General features: G+C 61.4%; 2 protein-coding genes across 7 annotated transcripts; both read left to right on the top strand.

Annotated features, from left to right (window-relative positions):
- The first annotated feature begins 557 nt into the window (after nt 1–557).
- On the top strand, nt 558–12,056 carry SECTM1 (secreted and transmembrane 1). 6 transcript variants are annotated; one of them, XM_074344072.1, is made up of 7 exons: nt 595–860; nt 6,840–6,993; nt 7,370–7,684; nt 8,195–8,227; nt 8,482–8,657; nt 9,392–9,462; nt 12,002–12,056. In XM_074344072.1, the coding sequence occupies exons 2-6, from the start codon at nt 6,906–6,908 to the stop codon at nt 9,455–9,457; spliced, it is 678 nt and encodes a 225-aa protein (XP_074200173.1). In that variant the 5' UTR covers nt 595–860; nt 6,840–6,905; the 3' UTR covers nt 9,458–9,462; nt 12,002–12,056. The 6 variants fall into 6 exon arrangements, with proteins under 6 accessions (XP_074200175.1, XP_074200173.1, XP_074200172.1 ...); XM_074344071.1 differs by lacking the exon at nt 12,002–12,056 and adding an exon at nt 9,620–10,147 and having other exon boundaries at nt 596–860; XM_074344069.1 differs by lacking the exons at nt 9,392–9,462; nt 12,002–12,056 and adding an exon at nt 9,480–10,147 and having other exon boundaries at nt 596–860.
- CD7 (CD7 molecule) lies at nt 12,027–14,839 on the top strand. The gene is made up of 4 exons (XM_010950629.3): nt 12,027–12,159; nt 13,130–13,444; nt 13,695–13,825; nt 14,383–14,839. The coding sequence occupies exons 1-4, from the start codon at nt 12,090–12,092 to the stop codon at nt 14,488–14,490; spliced, it is 624 nt and encodes a 207-aa protein (XP_010948931.2). The 5' UTR covers nt 12,027–12,089; the 3' UTR covers nt 14,491–14,839.

The raw sequence follows: 14,839 nt of genomic DNA, 5'->3' as shown, positions 1-14,839 counted from the left end.
TGGCGACTTTCATGATAGCACCCAAGGCATCCGTGAGTGAGAAATGTGCGAGCCCCGTGATGAACTCCCCGCCGCCGCGCGTCTGCGAGTTCGGCACCTGTCAGCCCCCCTCCACCCTCACACCTCACACAGGTGCGCCCTCAGGACACTGAGTTCCTCCACGTGTGTCTCCAAGCCCACCCGCAGGACCCCCTGTGGGGAGGGGGCTGGGAGGAGGGGCTCCTTCCTCTCAACAGCAAGTAAAGGGGCGGTTAACCTCACTCTTCACCACCGGCTCCTGCTCCTTACTGCCCCTGATTCCTGCCTGAGCCCCCAGCCCCGTCCAGATGGACTCGGTTTGCGTTTCCTACGACTCAGCCTTGGACCCTGACGATTCCCAATGGGCAAGGCTCTGCCCTGGGTGTGCCCACGGGAGGGGACTCGCTGTGGTCCCCTGACGCACGCAGGGAAGCAAGCCCACCCAGCTCCCCAGAGAAGCGCCAGCTCTGACGGAGCTTGAGCGTAGAGATCTCCAGGCATTGGCGCCTCCTACTTTCCGCAGACCCTTCGTTCGTCTATTGCGGCGCTTCTGATAAAAACATAATAAGGAATTTACTACCAAGAAAGTCGTAAACGTTTTCTGTGAATTTGGGGCAGGCAGTTCTTGAAACTCGAGTGACTTCTTATAACTTGGGGTTTTCCTCCTGCGTCTGGGACCTGGGTGCTGCACCTCGCGTGCGCGGATCCAGGATCCTCCTTCCCGCCGCGCCTCCTCCCCTGGCTCCGCCCTGGGATCCTTAAGTTTTCCTCCGTCTCCAGCGCAGGGAGCAGCGGCGACTGCGGGCGTGGTGGAGCCGCGCGCCCCGGGAGTGGGGCTGCAGGTGAGGGGATCGGCCGCAGGCGAGGGGCGCGCGGGCCGGGCCGGGAGGCCACGAGGGGGCCGGGACCGCCGCGAGAGGGCTCCAGGGACGGGGCGGGGCTCCGGGTGTCGGGCGGGTCCGTGCGCCCAGGTGCGCGCGGCCGGGGTGGGGACCGCGGAGCGCGGAACCCCCGGACCCCCTCCCGCGCTGACGGCCTCTTGCCCGCGAGACGCGGCTGGAGTTCCGGGGTCCGAGAGCCAGGGGCCGGGGCGCAAGGGGACGCGAGGGCGCGCCGCGGGCGGGGAAGGACTTGGGCTTCGCGTCGCGGTGGGGAACTGCGTCTCTGCGGGGCGTCCCCGGGCTGGGCTCTTGGAGGGGCAGGGAGGTGGCAGCTCGGACTCCCGGGGACACCCGTCCGGACAGAGTCGCTCCTGCCCCCGCGCCCACTCCAGGCCCAGCAGCGATGCCCTCACACTTGCGAGTGCTCCGGGGGCGCTGGCGCACACGCGTGAACTCTCACACTCGTTCACTCGCAGCTCAATTCACTCACAAACACTCGTAGAACAAAAGGAAGCCCCTGAGACTGCCCTCAGGTGGTGGTGGGGCCCCAGCGGCCCCTTCCTGCGCTCCCCTTTCGTTTTTGGTTTGTCTGCAGCAGCCACTACAATGAGTTCCCCGCCCACTGCTGGTTAATGATCTGCAGTTGGAAACCACTTTCCATGCCTGTGGAGCCAGAGCCCCCGGGAGGCCCTCCTGTCCCCAGGGACTATGAAGTGAAGGTGGTGGGGGTATGCAGGGTCCCGGGCAGGGGGAGAAGGGCTTTCAGAGGAAGTGCCTTGTGAACGGAGCGGAGCGGAGCAGAGCGCGCGAGAGGCAGCCACCCGGGGTGGACAGCCTGGATGCGGCTGAGGCGGGAAGGGCTGCGGGCTCAGTCCCTAGGCCTGGAGGACTTACTGCCCAGCTGGGATCCCCTCGCGGCCCCAGCAGCAGGGACCAGGACTGGAGCATTTCGTCCCTCTGAGCCAGGGTGGGGCTCGGCGCCTTTGCAGCTGTCCTCTGGAGGTGGTTGGTCGCCTCCCTCTCCAGTGTTGGGGAGAGGGTGCCCAGGCTCACCTCCCCATGTAATCCGCCAAGTGGGTGCTACCTGAGCCCCTGCGGCAGATGGGGAAGCTGCAGGCTGCTCTCGGGTGCTGTGGGGTGGGGGTCCTTGCCGACTGAGGGCCCCTATGTACCTGGCCACTTGGCACCTCATTTCCAACAACCTGCTGCCTCAGCTTCCCCGAGGACCCATGGCAGCACAAGGTGCTGACAACGGTGTGCGCGTCCCAAGACGTCTCGCTGACTCCACGTGGGATCCGCTCCCCAGTGACTGCATGGCGGCATTTCAGTCTGTGCAGATGCCAGTTCCTGGCCTGGTGATTTGAGAGAAATCTGAATTGTTGCCTCTGCTTTTCCCAGTTCCAGGAGTCTCCAGGCCGCTCCAGTTCTTGCTCACACACCCAGCCTTCCTGCCTCACACCTGAGCCTCTGCCTTCTCGGTCCTCACTTCGCTGCTGTGCTCTGGCCCTCCCTCTCTCCGGTTTCCCTGTCCTTTGCAGCACTGGTGGGAAGTCAGAAGATTCAGGCAGTGTTCAGCTGCAGACTTACAGACCTACCTGAATTTCAGTTAATGAATACATTTTTTTTCTTTTCTTTTCTTTTTTGCAGGGGGAGGTAACTAGGTTTATTTATTTATTTGATTTTTCAGTGGAGGTACTGGGGATTGAACCCAGTACCTCAGGCATGCGAGCCATACCCTCCCCTCAATGAATCATTTTGAAATACAAGTATGTCCCAAATATTGCACAGAACATACTGATGTTTAAAAGTAAGACAACAGCAGAACCCCAGACAGATCAGGGTGGCAGAATGCGCCTGAGGACGGGGTGCTCCCTCCCCCTGCGGTCCAGCCCCTCTGCCTCCAGTCCCACTCTTTGCAGACAGCCCTTCCTGTGCTCTATGAGGTGGAAGTTTGCCTCCATTTTACAGATTTGGTTCAGTTGAATTAAGACTTGTCCATGGTTTCAGAGGGTCTACCTCAGGCTGGAGGTACCCCCAGCCCTTAGGCTCTAGCCCCTAACGGTAAGGAGCCCGGCCCAAGATGGGAGCAGTTTGGGGGCAGGGAGTATGTGACCCAGGTGTCCCCTTATCTGGATTCTGGAAGCATCCAGGGGCTTTCCCAGCGAGGAGGACCTCAGGGAGCCGTGAAGAGTGACTGAGGGGTGCCTGTGTCTGAGGACAGAGCCCCCCAGAGCCGGGAGAAGGCTCAGAGGAGACTGGGGGCTTTGGGCAGTGGGAGGAAGAGCCTGGAGCCCCAGCCAGCCCTGTCTGGGAGCCCATACTGTCAGCAGTCTCCAGCCTCTCTGGGACAACATGACAGAGGATGGCCAAGGGTCACCTTTCCGTAGGTCATACCCCACAGGGCAGTGGCAGGGGGTCTGTGGCACCTCCTGGTTTACCTGTTTTCTGGTCATTTCATAGTGTGTGAGACGCACGTGTATAAACACACAGCTAATGACCACAGGTGAGGCTAAATTAAATCATAATGTTTAAAACTATGAGTCAACGTGGAACAGTTGTTAGGTTGCTGGGGCTGGGCAGGGAGGCTGGAAGCCAGCATCACAGGAGAGTCCCTCACAGGCAGACACAATATGGAGTCCCGGGGGCAGAGGGTGGCCAGGTGGGACTGACTGATGGGGAGCCCTGCACACCTCCCCGAGGGCTGCACCCTCGCTGCAGAAGGTGGCCGTCTGTCCCCTGGGCTGACCTCTGGACCCCAGCCCGCTGCTTCCTTTCACTTTCCTCTTGCTCCCAAAGTCCAGCAGCCAAGTCAGCACCTGCCACATAAACACACCTTTGCTGAGGTCACCCCCTCTCCGTGTCACTGGTCCAGATGAGGACCAAGGCTGACCTTTGACCCCCCCAGCTCAGCTGCGGCTCCTGCCCAGGGTCCACTGTGGGGGACTGACCACAGCCTTCACAGGACACAGGACGGCCCCAGTGGGGAGCCTGAGCAGGTCCACAGGGATTGAACACCTTCTGAATGCAGAGCATGTGGGAGGCCCTGAGTGTGTGTGTGTCTGCGAGGGTGAGCCTCGCAGGGGTCGGGGAGCAGAAGTAAGATTGTAGCGGCCTCCAGAGAGGAGGTGGCTCCACCAGGCCGGGCCATCCAGGCTCCACGTGGAGTGAGGCCCTGAACGGTCCAGGATTGTGAACTAGGCCAACCGTTCATTTATTCTCAAACAACATCCCGGAAAGTGTACTCGGAGTGTGAAACAAGACCCTAGAGTCACTGGAAGGAAAAACACCTGACCACAGTCAGGACAATGTGTGAGGAGGGGTTCCTTCTGGACCCCACAGAGCCCTGGGCGCCCCTCTCCCAGAAGAGCACGCCTGCCTCCTGCCAAGTCCCAAGTTCACGTGTGAGGAACGTGGTGGAAATAAGTGGACAGAGGGCTGGGGGCGCCGCTCAGTGGATACCCAGGCCAGGCCACCCGCAGGATGCTCTGTCACTCACACTGTGGAGGGGCCGCCGCTCCTGGAGCACCGCCCGCGCTCAGGTAGCATTCTTGCTTTGGTGCCCTGGGGATGAGTCCTCCATGTGGCCGTGAGGACACCTGCCCACTCCAGCCCTGGGGGTCAGGGAGGCCAGGCCGCTGACCCCCAGGGATTATGTCCTCCCGCACCTCTGGTCAGGGGAGAACTTGGCCTGCCTTCTGGTCGACGGGGTACCTGGACCCACGTCGGGAGGCCGGGGAATTGTGGGGGCCAAAGGCTGTGGGGGTGGCAGGGCAGAGAGAGGCTGGTGGGGGGGCATCGGGAGACGGTTCTGCTCTTAAGGCAGAAGGAGACTGGAGGGCTGACGGTCCTGCCCAGGGCTTCCTCCGGGTCTGCACAGGCGTCTCCCTTCGGGGGCCTGGGGTCACTGTGCACCACCAGAAGGGCGCCGCTGGGCCCTGGGGTATCAGCTGTTCTGATACCGTTCTGTGTATCAGAACCTCCCAATTTAAGAAGAGTTACTATTTTGTAAAAATATTCAGGAAAAGGATTGAGCAGATCTTATCTGAGGTGCCAGGAAAAGGCCCAGTAAAGAAAGTTATGACCCCTCTTTCTGGAACCTTCCACCCACCTAAGGGTCCCAGCAGCACTGAGTGGTGATGAGCTGTTTATGCCCCATCCAGGTGATCGCTGACAGGCAGCGAAATCAGAAAGGCTGCCGCTGGACAGCGTCCCGTTGTGAAATCTCAGCCTCGTCTGTGTTATTCCGAGCGAATCTGGGCAGGATCGGGGCAGCCACTCCCCTACTCAATCACCAAATTCTTGATTCTAAAAATATTGGTTAAAATTGGGTTAATGTTCTTGTGGGAAAGCTAAACAGAGCAGCAGAGGAGCCGCCTCCCTCGGGTGAAACACAGCGGATAACACAGCTCCCTGGACGCGTGCCACGGCCGCGTCCGGGGTGGAGATGCCGCCGGCAGGTCCTCAGTGGTCCCATGTGGTGGGGGCACCTCGGCCGGAGGGGATGGGGGCTTCACTCTCAAATGCCTTGGGCACCCCCTTCCCTCCTTCTGGAAGGAAGCAAAATGGACCCTGTCACACGCCACTTGCAAAGTGACATTGATGTGGCTTCAAGATTTGAACAGAAAACTAGATAAAATTTGGCCATTGTGGATTTGCAACAATCTGGGTGGCCTTTTTAAAAGGACACTTTAAACAAACAAAAAACACTTTGAAACAAAACCTTGAGGTTTTCAAGGAAAAGACAGACAGGATGACAAACGCCAGAACACCAAACAAATCTGTTTACTCCAGAAACAGCTGGGGAGGAAAGATGATCACGGATGACGGTTTGTTTCTTTATGGCACGAAAGTCTCATAAACCTGTAAGAAGACAGACTGTCCCAGAAAAGTGGGCAAAGGGTTTGCAAAGGCAGTGGCAACGTGAAAACCCAAAGGGCCAAAAAGCACGATGAGCCGGCTCACCCCCCGGCAGCTGGGAGACACAGCAGCCGGTGTCACTTGGAAAAGCGGGGGCGAGGAGGTGCACTGGGAGCCGTGCGGAAGGGCCCAAGTTAAGCGTTCCGGGTCCGGGGTCCACGGTCCGGGGTCCGGGGAGCCAGACCTAACCCATAAAGCACCGCAAAACAGGCACAGAGGAACACAGAACATGACCCCAAAATGCTCCCTCCAATGTCTGGGGTTTGTACCTGATGACCCGAGGGAGGGGAAAGCTGGGGGCTGGGGAAGCGTGGAGGGGTTCGTGTGTGAGGGTCTGGGGCAGGCTTCACCCAGGAGCACAAACTGGGGGGCAAAACAAGTCTACTATTATTATTATTTAATCAAAGCTTCATTAGTTTAAATTAAATAGTTCAAACTAATCAGGGTAATCAGGGTACTTTACTGGAAACCTGAGATGGGCGCTTTTTTCAGAGGACGTGAAAGTCCCGTTTTTCCAGGACCTGTAACCCACGAGTTCCACAGGAAGGCCGCTTTTGTTGATAAGAGCAAATCTGGCAAGCGGGCCGGGCGTCCCCAGGTGTCCAGCCTCGGCGTGCGAGAACGGGAGAGGGGCTGGGGGCGTCCGCGGCGATCTCCGGTTGGAGTCAGGCTCGGGCGGCTGCCTGAGCTTCCGTGCGGCACGACCCGTCTGTCTCCGTAGGACGCACAGCTCAGGCAGTTTTGCTCATTGTGTATCAAACCGAAGGCTAATGCTGCAGTGTAAACAGGGTTGTCTCCCAGTGGCTTGTTTCCTGTCTCGTGCATGGTTCTCATCTGTCTGACAGGAGCCCCACCGAGCACATCACGAAGCTGCAGAGACTGGTGGGGCCGGGGCTCAGGCACCAGGCAGAGTTGGTCCTGAGGAGCTCGGGGACCCCTGCCCGCCTGGCCCGGCGGTGGCAGCTCCCACTCGCTTCTGCAGGAGCCCAGGGGCCTCTGACCCACCGGCTTTCCTTCCTCCAGGGAGCGTCCCAAGGACCAGTGAGGAGGACGAGGGATCCGGAGGCCTGCACCCCCCTCCCGCCAGCCATGCTGACCCTGGCATCTCTGCTCCCCGTCCCCAGGATGCTCTGGGCCCTCCTGCTCTTGGCTGCCTCCGGCAGTGCTGAGAGCACAGGTGAGGCTCTCGGCCCCACTCTGCCAGGGGCGCTCCCCCTTGGGTGGGGGAGCTGTAGGGGGAGGAGAGACCTAGGTCAGGCCAGGGAGGGCCCAGGCCCCAGGCAATGTCAGGGACCCCAGGGGGGGCCCAGGCCCCAGGCAATGTCAGGGACCCTGGGGGGCCCAGGCCCTAGGCAATGTCAGGGACCCCAGGGAGGGCCCAGGCCCCAGACAATGTCAGGGACCCCAGGAGGGGCCCAGGCCCCAGGCAATGTCAGGGACCCCAGGGAGGGCCCAGGCCCTAGGCAATGTCAGGGGCCCGGGGGGGGGGGGGCCGCCAGTGAGCACCCTGAGGCCCAGCCAGGCCCCACATATGCAGCTGTCCCCCCACACAGAGTGGGACAGCCCCAGCTGCACCGAGGGCGTGGTCTCCGTGTCCAGGGGTGAGTCAGCTGTGATGGCCTGCAACATCTCCAACCCCTTCTCCCACATCAACATCACCCTGTGCACCTACCGTGGAGAGAGCCGGCAGCTGGTGTTCAGTGAGCCGGCCCCTGGAGACTTCTCCCGGGATGGGTGGCGGCTCTGGGTTCAAGGAGGCCAGGCGCAGCTGGTGATTGAAAAGGCCCAGGACGCCCAGGCAGGGCAGTACCGCTGGATTCTTACGGGAAACCAGAGAAACTCTGAAATCACCACCCTGAACGTCTCAGGTGAGGGGAGGGGCCGGGGCTGCAGCCAGGGAGGAGGAGCTCCTGCCCACCTGACGTGCCCAGAGCCAGGGGAAGGGTCCGCATAGGGCAGCAGCCCCCCCCGCCCCGCAACGTCTGTGCCCCTCCGGCTTCTCCCCGGGACAGCCCCTGTACGCATGCCCTGGGCCCCCTCCCCTGTCTGCACAGACTGCCGGGCCCTTCCCTCCCTCCAAACCTCCTCCCCTCCCTCCTTCCTTTGCTGCCAAACGCCCCCGGTCTCCACCACCCCTGGCTCTCTGCCTGCCCCCACCTGGTTCCAATGCAGTCATGGTTGCCCTGAGCTCTGGAAACCAGGGGCAGTAGGAGGGGCTGAGAAGGGCACCCCGGCCTGGCTGCGCCCTGGGAAGGGATCCCAGTGAGGCCTTCACACTCCTGTATCCAGGGCTCATCTGACACCTGGGGCGGAGGGGCTGCGTCAGGGCTGACCCTGGGCAGGCAACCCCTAACTGGCCCGGTATGTCTCTTTGGCAGAGCCCCAAGACACATTCTTCACACCTTCCTACGGTAGGTGCTTCTGTCTTTATCCTGGGGTACAGAAGAGGGGCCAGCGCCCAGGTGCCCACTAGGAAGCCCCCTCGGGTCTCCCCCTGACACTCCCGCCCTCTGTGCCTGGCACCCGTGCCCAGCCTGTGCACCCCTCCCCCCACTCTCCTGCCCCTGGGCTTCCTGGCGGAGGTGGTGCCCCCTTGAGGGTGCCCCAAGGGAGCGGTGGCTTCTGTGAGTGAGCAGCTGGTGGAGGCCCCGCCCACTCCCCACAGGCCCGGAGACACTGCTCAGGGAGCTCAGGCCTGATCCTGAGGGCACAGGCCAGGCGGTTGTCCTCATCCTCGTCATGGTCGCCCTGGTTGCCCTGGTCGCCCTGGTCTTCCCACTGGCCTGCATGTTAGCCTGGCGCAGAAGGCATGGTGTCCTGAAGCTCTACAAGCTCCTGCAGGTACCAGCTCCCAGCCGGGCTGCCAGGTCCCCACCGTCTCCAGGACACCCTGGAGGACAGCAGGGCGGGGTGGGGGTGGGGCTGGACCTAGGCAGTGTGGGTGGTGGGGTGTCTGCAGGTGAGCCTGTGCGTCTGTAGGCACAGGTGTCTGTGTGCAGCTCTCGTCCCTCACTCCCTCCCCGGATGAGGAGGCCCTGGACTCCACACTGTGCAGCACCGAGGGGGGAGGGGAGGGGAGGACCAGGGGGAGGACGGAGAGGCCTAAAGCATCCTGGCCTCTCCCTGACACGCCACGGAGGGTTCTGCAGCAGCTCCTGTGGCCAGAACTGCACAAATCTCACGTTCCAAAGCACTGGACCCAACAGGACCCTCTCCCGCCCCTGGGGGCCTGGCTCCTCCCCTGGGCAGGAGGGCCATGCTGCTGCTGCGACCACCGTGGGACTGGGTGGTAAAAAAATGTACCAAAGACAAGGGTGAAAGCAGGAAAGGAGTTCAGTAGGCACGCTGCCGTAGATCGCAGCGGGCCACACAGACTGGGGTGCCCGTGGGAGCTCTGAGCTCCGGTTGCCCAGGTCTTTAATCAGGGAGGGTCACACCAGGAACCAAGGGGTCACAACATGTGTGATCAGCTCGTGCGCAGTTCTCTGGCTGGTTGATGTTCAAGTGGCAGGGAAGGGAGTGGGGCGTGGAAGGGTAGAGCCAGGAATTTTGGTAAGGGGGTATGATTTTTGTAGGGGGCTGTGACCGGCCCTGGTGGCCAGGCGTCCGGGCATCGTGAAGACGGTCGTTCTCTTGGCTAAGGCAGGTATGTTAGGAAAGCAGCATTCTCTGTTATCTTTAAGGGCAGCAGCTGGGCACCTGAGGGGCTTTGGAGCAGAGGGGCCTCAGAGCAGGAATCTGCCAGGTGTCTGGACCCCACAGTTACCTCGGAGACACTCTAGTCTGGCGTTCTGGCATCTCAGGTTGATTGCGGACACACTCCTGTCTTTGGACTATGAGCAAGAACAAGCTTTGGGGACCCTCCTGCCAGCAGCTGTGGGGGCCAAGATGCAGGGGTTCGGGGCATGAGAAGGCGGCTTGGCCCCACTGCCACTGCTCAAGGGTGCAGCAGCCTTTGGCTGCAGGGGCCCCTCTGGAATCCAGGCCGATGCATGGCTGCTGGCGCAATCTGTGCCCACCTCCCCCCACGTCTCCCGCGGAGCTCCTCCCCCGACGCCGCCCCGCCTACCCGCTGGCCCTTCCAGGTCCCAAATCTGTTGATGCCAGATATCTTCATAATCAAAACCATGTAACTCCACTGAGCATATTCTTAAAAGGTACCTATAGGGTGATAAAAGAGAGGATTCTTCTGGAAGTGCTGCATTCAAGTGCGTTGCAAACATCCATAATGCCAGCCCTTAGGCTGAGCAAACTAAACCAATGAGCAAATCACCAACTGAGCAGAGAAACACACTTTCAAATGGGAAAAATAAAAATCTGCCAGAAGCTGCTTCGAGTCTTAAAGCCCCAAAAAGTCCTGAGGCGTCTGGAGACGCAGGTGTCTGGCGGGCCTGGCTCACCGCGAAGGACCCCACACTGGAGACCTTGCCGGTGCCTGTGACCACGGCCTCACAGGCGGACAGGCGCAGCTTGGCCAGCGCCTGGCTCCAGGTCCAGGATGGGCTGCACTTGCGTCTCTTGAGTGAGGGTGAGGTTCCCGCCGTGGGATTGCTGGGCCAGGCCCAGCAGACACCACGGGCTCGGCACCTGGGACCTCTGTGCTTCCGGGGCCGTGGAAATCTATTCCATTTTGCCTGAATCAGACGGGAAGTGTTGATGCACCTAAAGTCACATCAAAGGTCATTTTAACATTGATGTTGTGGGGGGTGCTCACAGAAGTCACTGGACACATGTAGGCAGGAAACCTCGAAGGAAATGCTGAGTCTAGGTCTTCGACAGTTTTATCTTCTACTTGTTGCTTATCTGTATTTTCAAGGATTTCTCTAAAAGGAGTTTAGTTCTGGGTCTGTGTAATGCTCTAGAGACCCTGCCTCCCATTTCCGTACCCCCTTCTCAGCCACACTGAGCCCCCTCAGACTATTAAGCACACCAGGCACTTTCTGGCCGCAGGGATCATGCACCTCTGATCCCTCTGCTTGGAACACTGTTCCCAGGTACCACATCACCCTCCCTCACCTCCTCAGTCCTTTACTCCTACGGCTCCTTTAAGTTCAGCCCCCTCCCCTGGCACACTGCGCATCCTGCCCTAGGTCCACTTGTCTCTGGAGGCCAGTCCAGGCCCCTGGCCTCTTGTCCGTTCTACCCTCTGCTCCCGGCACAGGGTTGGCACTACAGGCACCCAGGGGTGTTGGTGATGAACAAAGAATGGGATTAGGAAGGCCTTTCTTTCCTCAAGCCCTGTGCTTTCATCACCTCCTGCCAACAACCTGCAAGGACCCTCGGGGCCTTTGGCAAGATTCCGCCTCTCAAACAGATACGTCCCTCACACAAGGAGGATCTGCAGGCAAGAGAGCAGCCCCTGCCTGAGGCTGTCAGCCCCTCAGACCTGAACAGTCCCACCCCCAAACCCCACCCACGTCCCAGGACTCCCAGCCATCAGCAGACAGGAGCAACCTGGCCAATGGAGGACCTTCCAGGGAGGAAACAGCTCAGGACTGCAGGTCCACGTGTGAGCTGTGCACACACCCACACGTGGCTTTGGGCCCCAACGCGCCAGTCTTGGCCATCTGACCCGTGGCAGCCCTGGGGACAGAGAAATGCACCTCCTGGTTCCCCAGAGTAGGTCTCTCTCCCAGGGACCTCCATGCCCCTGGGGTCAGGGGCCCAGCATGGGTCTCCCTCTGCCCTGGGGGCTGATCACGTGGTTTGGCTGAGCTGCCTCCGGCCCCTGCATCCACAGGAAACAGAATCGGAAGCCGCTTGCTCCGGCAGCACAGCCGAAGCCTTAGGCACGTGCCCGGCCCCCTCTCTACGGTTGCACGGAGGTGGGGCTCCGTGCGGCCACCCCCAGCCCCCATGCTGTGGGGCTAACTTACTCCAAGTTTCTGGGCATAAATTAGGTCCCAACAGAAAGTAAACCAGAGGGCAGGGCAGCTGGAGCCTGACCTCTCGCCTCAGCTGGGCAGGGGCCCCCTCGCATTTCTCCTGGTCACCACCCCCAGCCTCCCCTTCCTCTCTTCTCCCTGATGGGCACTCTGCAGATGCGGCAGGGGCGGAGGACTGGGACCGGACCGGACCGGGGTCCACCTGTGGGCGCTCAGCAGGATGGGCAGGGGCGGGGGAGGGGAAGAGGGCCGACCCTCTCTCCCCCGCAGCCCCTCCCCTCACTCACGCACCGCCTCCAGGTGGTGCCACGCGATTGGGTACTGCAGACAGGAAGAGTCTCGACAGCCCCGTGAAAGGGAGCCCTGCCCTTTGCCCCCAGCAGCGAGTATGGCCAGGCTCCTGGGGCTCCCCCAGCTTCCCTTACTCCTGGTGCTTGCCTGCAACCTGGCTGCCCAAGGTAAGCCCTTCCTGACTGTCCCTCACCCTGTCCCCTGCCGCACCGCCCATAGGGTTTAGTGCTCCCACTCTGGCAGCCCCCGCCTGGGGACGCTCCTTCCCAGACAGCAGGTGGTCCGAGATGCCTGCTCTCGGAGCAGCCCCTCCAGAGGTCAGGCCCGGCCTTCGACACTTGGACACAAGTCCCAAAACAAGCGGCATCAGGACCTTTGGTGATGTCTGGCTGCGGAAGCCCCGAGATTGAATCTCTTTACCTGCATGTCTGGGGGCTTTCCCTTCTCCGACCAGCAAAGCAGCCTCGTCCTGTGAGAACGTTTGCCTTTTGTAGGAAGTTCTGCAGTGAAAGGTAGAGAGTAGTTCTGAAGGTGGGATGAGGGGCTCGGCAGGCACAGTCCTCGTGCCCCCTCCCTGCAAAAAGAGCTGCAGGACTTCGTTTGCTGAGAAGCTGATGTTTAGATTATGTTTGCGCCAAGAAGCCGGTTCTCCTGGTCCTGGCTGGGCAGACCAGGGCCCTTTCTGGGTGTCCCACAGGCAAGCCAGGATGTCCCTCCCCCATAGAGCCACTGGCTTCAGGTGCCTGTAAATGGTGAGGAAACCGAGGCAGTCAGCGTTGGGAGGAGAGAGGCCAACAGGACGGTGCCCCCGGCTCTCCCCAGAGCTGTCATTTAAGAGGGGAAAGGTGTAGCGCTGGGGAGAGTGGTCGGAGCTCTCAGCGAAGGGCTCACTGCTTTGGACGGAAGAGGCCCCAGCGCCGACATCCCCTGACCCCCAGGGCCCTTCAGAACCCGAGGACAGCCTGGGGTGCTGGCACCATGAGCTGCTCCCAGGCTTCCGAGGGGTGACTCATCCGTGGTGACATGTGGCAGTGGACTGTCTCAAGGGGCCTCCACCCTGCCACCGTGCCCTGACCAGAGGAGGGTCCCTGCCCCTCTGGCCGAGCCAGTGGTGACAGCGGCAGGTCCTCCTCACAGAGGTGCGGCAGTCCCCCCGCTACACGGTCGCGGTGGAGGGGGGCTCCATCAACATCACCTGCGCCACCCCTGGGCCTCTGCTCGGCATCTACCTGAAGCAAAGGTGGCCCGAGCCCAGCAATGTGATTTACTACGAAGACAAGAGGGAGCCCACTGTGGACAAGCGGTTCCGGGGCCGCATCACCTTCTCGGGGCTGCAGCACAACCTAACGATCAGCGTGCACCGTCTGCAGCTGGCGGACTCCGGCGCCTACGCCTGCCAGGCCATCATGGGCGACGAGGTCTGGGGCCCTGGCACCTTGGTCGTGGTGACAGGTAGGGACTGTGCCACCCCTGGGACCACTCCGCCTCCCTGCTGGGCAGCCCGGCCTCCATGCCCCTGTCTGGGGACCTTCCCTCCAAACTCACTTGAGATGTTCCTTCCAGCTCAAGCCACCCCCTCTTCAGGAGGCCCCCTGGATTCACACACACACACACACTCCAGAGCCCTGCCCTGTCCTGAACCCCGAAGGCTCTCATGAACTTCCCCATCTGCCAAAGGCCTCTCTCTGTTCCTTCTGCCCAGACAAACTGCCCCAGGCAGTGGACACGTGCCAGGAGGCTCAGCTGATGCGCTTCGCCCTCCCGATCGCCCTGGCTGTGGGCTTCTTCCTCGTCGGGCTGGGGCTGGGGGCTGTGTGTGTGCTGAGGACACAGGTCAGTGTGACCTTCAGATGCCGCCTGATCCCTGTAAGCCGGCTCCTCTCAGAGAGCAGGGAGGGAAGGAGGGCACGTGTGTGAGCCCGTGTGCATGCGTGTGCATATGCAAATGTGCATGTGAGTGCAAGTGTGAGGCCAGTGGGGATGTAATCTGTGGGCAAATGTGTGCTGGAGGTGGGATGGGATGGGAGGGCTAAGGGAGACGGGCCGGGAAGCAGTCAGCTCTGCCCCGGTCCCTTGGCCGTGGCCCCCTCCTCCACCGCTCGCCTCCAGCTCCACGTTCTCTGTGCCAGAGGGGCCCCTCCTTGTCCAGGGCCAGGAGGCTGAGTCACTTCCACCCTCTACCTCCCGGCTGCTGCCCCCCAGCCTGGCCTGGCCTGCCCCCTCGCCCAGGCCTGAGCAGTTCAGAGACCTGGGGGGCTGGCCGAGGCCCCTCATGACCTGGCTTCACCCAGGCCCCCCAGAAATCTGAAAGCTTCCTAAGGGAATGTGCCTGGAAGACAGGGTGCCCCAGAGCCAGCAGCCCCAGAGGGAGACCTCCGGCGTTCTTTCAGGTCCAGAGACTCTGCTGCGCAAAGGACAAGAGCCCGGTGTGTGTGGTGTACGAGGACATGTCCCGCAGCCGCTGCAACACCGCGTCCACCTCCAACCAATACCAGTGAGCCTGCAGGGCCCTAGCCTCCCTCCGCCTGACCCAGCACGGACACACAGGCAGTCCACAGCAGTCGGGCTCCCGGTGCCTCCTCCAGGAAGCCCTTCCTCCTGCCTCCCACCCTTGAGGCTGCTCTGGACAACTGGAGCCAGCAGGAGGGAAGCCTCTCTGTCCCGCTGCTGCCCTGACCCTCCAGCAGTGGGAGAACCTGCCTGTAGGGCAGACTTGGGCCTGGGGCAGCAAGCAGCTGGCAGAGGGTGGGGGTGGAGGGTAGGGCCGTGGGGGAGTTGGGGGGGTCAGCGCTCAGCCCCTAGCCCTGGCTTGCTGGACATAAAAGGCTTCTCTTCTCCCCTTTCCAA

Source organism: Camelus bactrianus, chromosome 16, assembly GCF_048773025.1.
Source record: "Camelus bactrianus isolate YW-2024 breed Bactrian camel chromosome 16, ASM4877302v1, whole genome shotgun sequence".
Taxonomy (NCBI): Eukaryota; Metazoa; Chordata; class Mammalia; order Artiodactyla; family Camelidae; genus Camelus; species Camelus bactrianus.
Note: the sequence above shows the minus strand (reverse complement) of the source record. Positions and strands in the feature narration are given on the sequence as shown.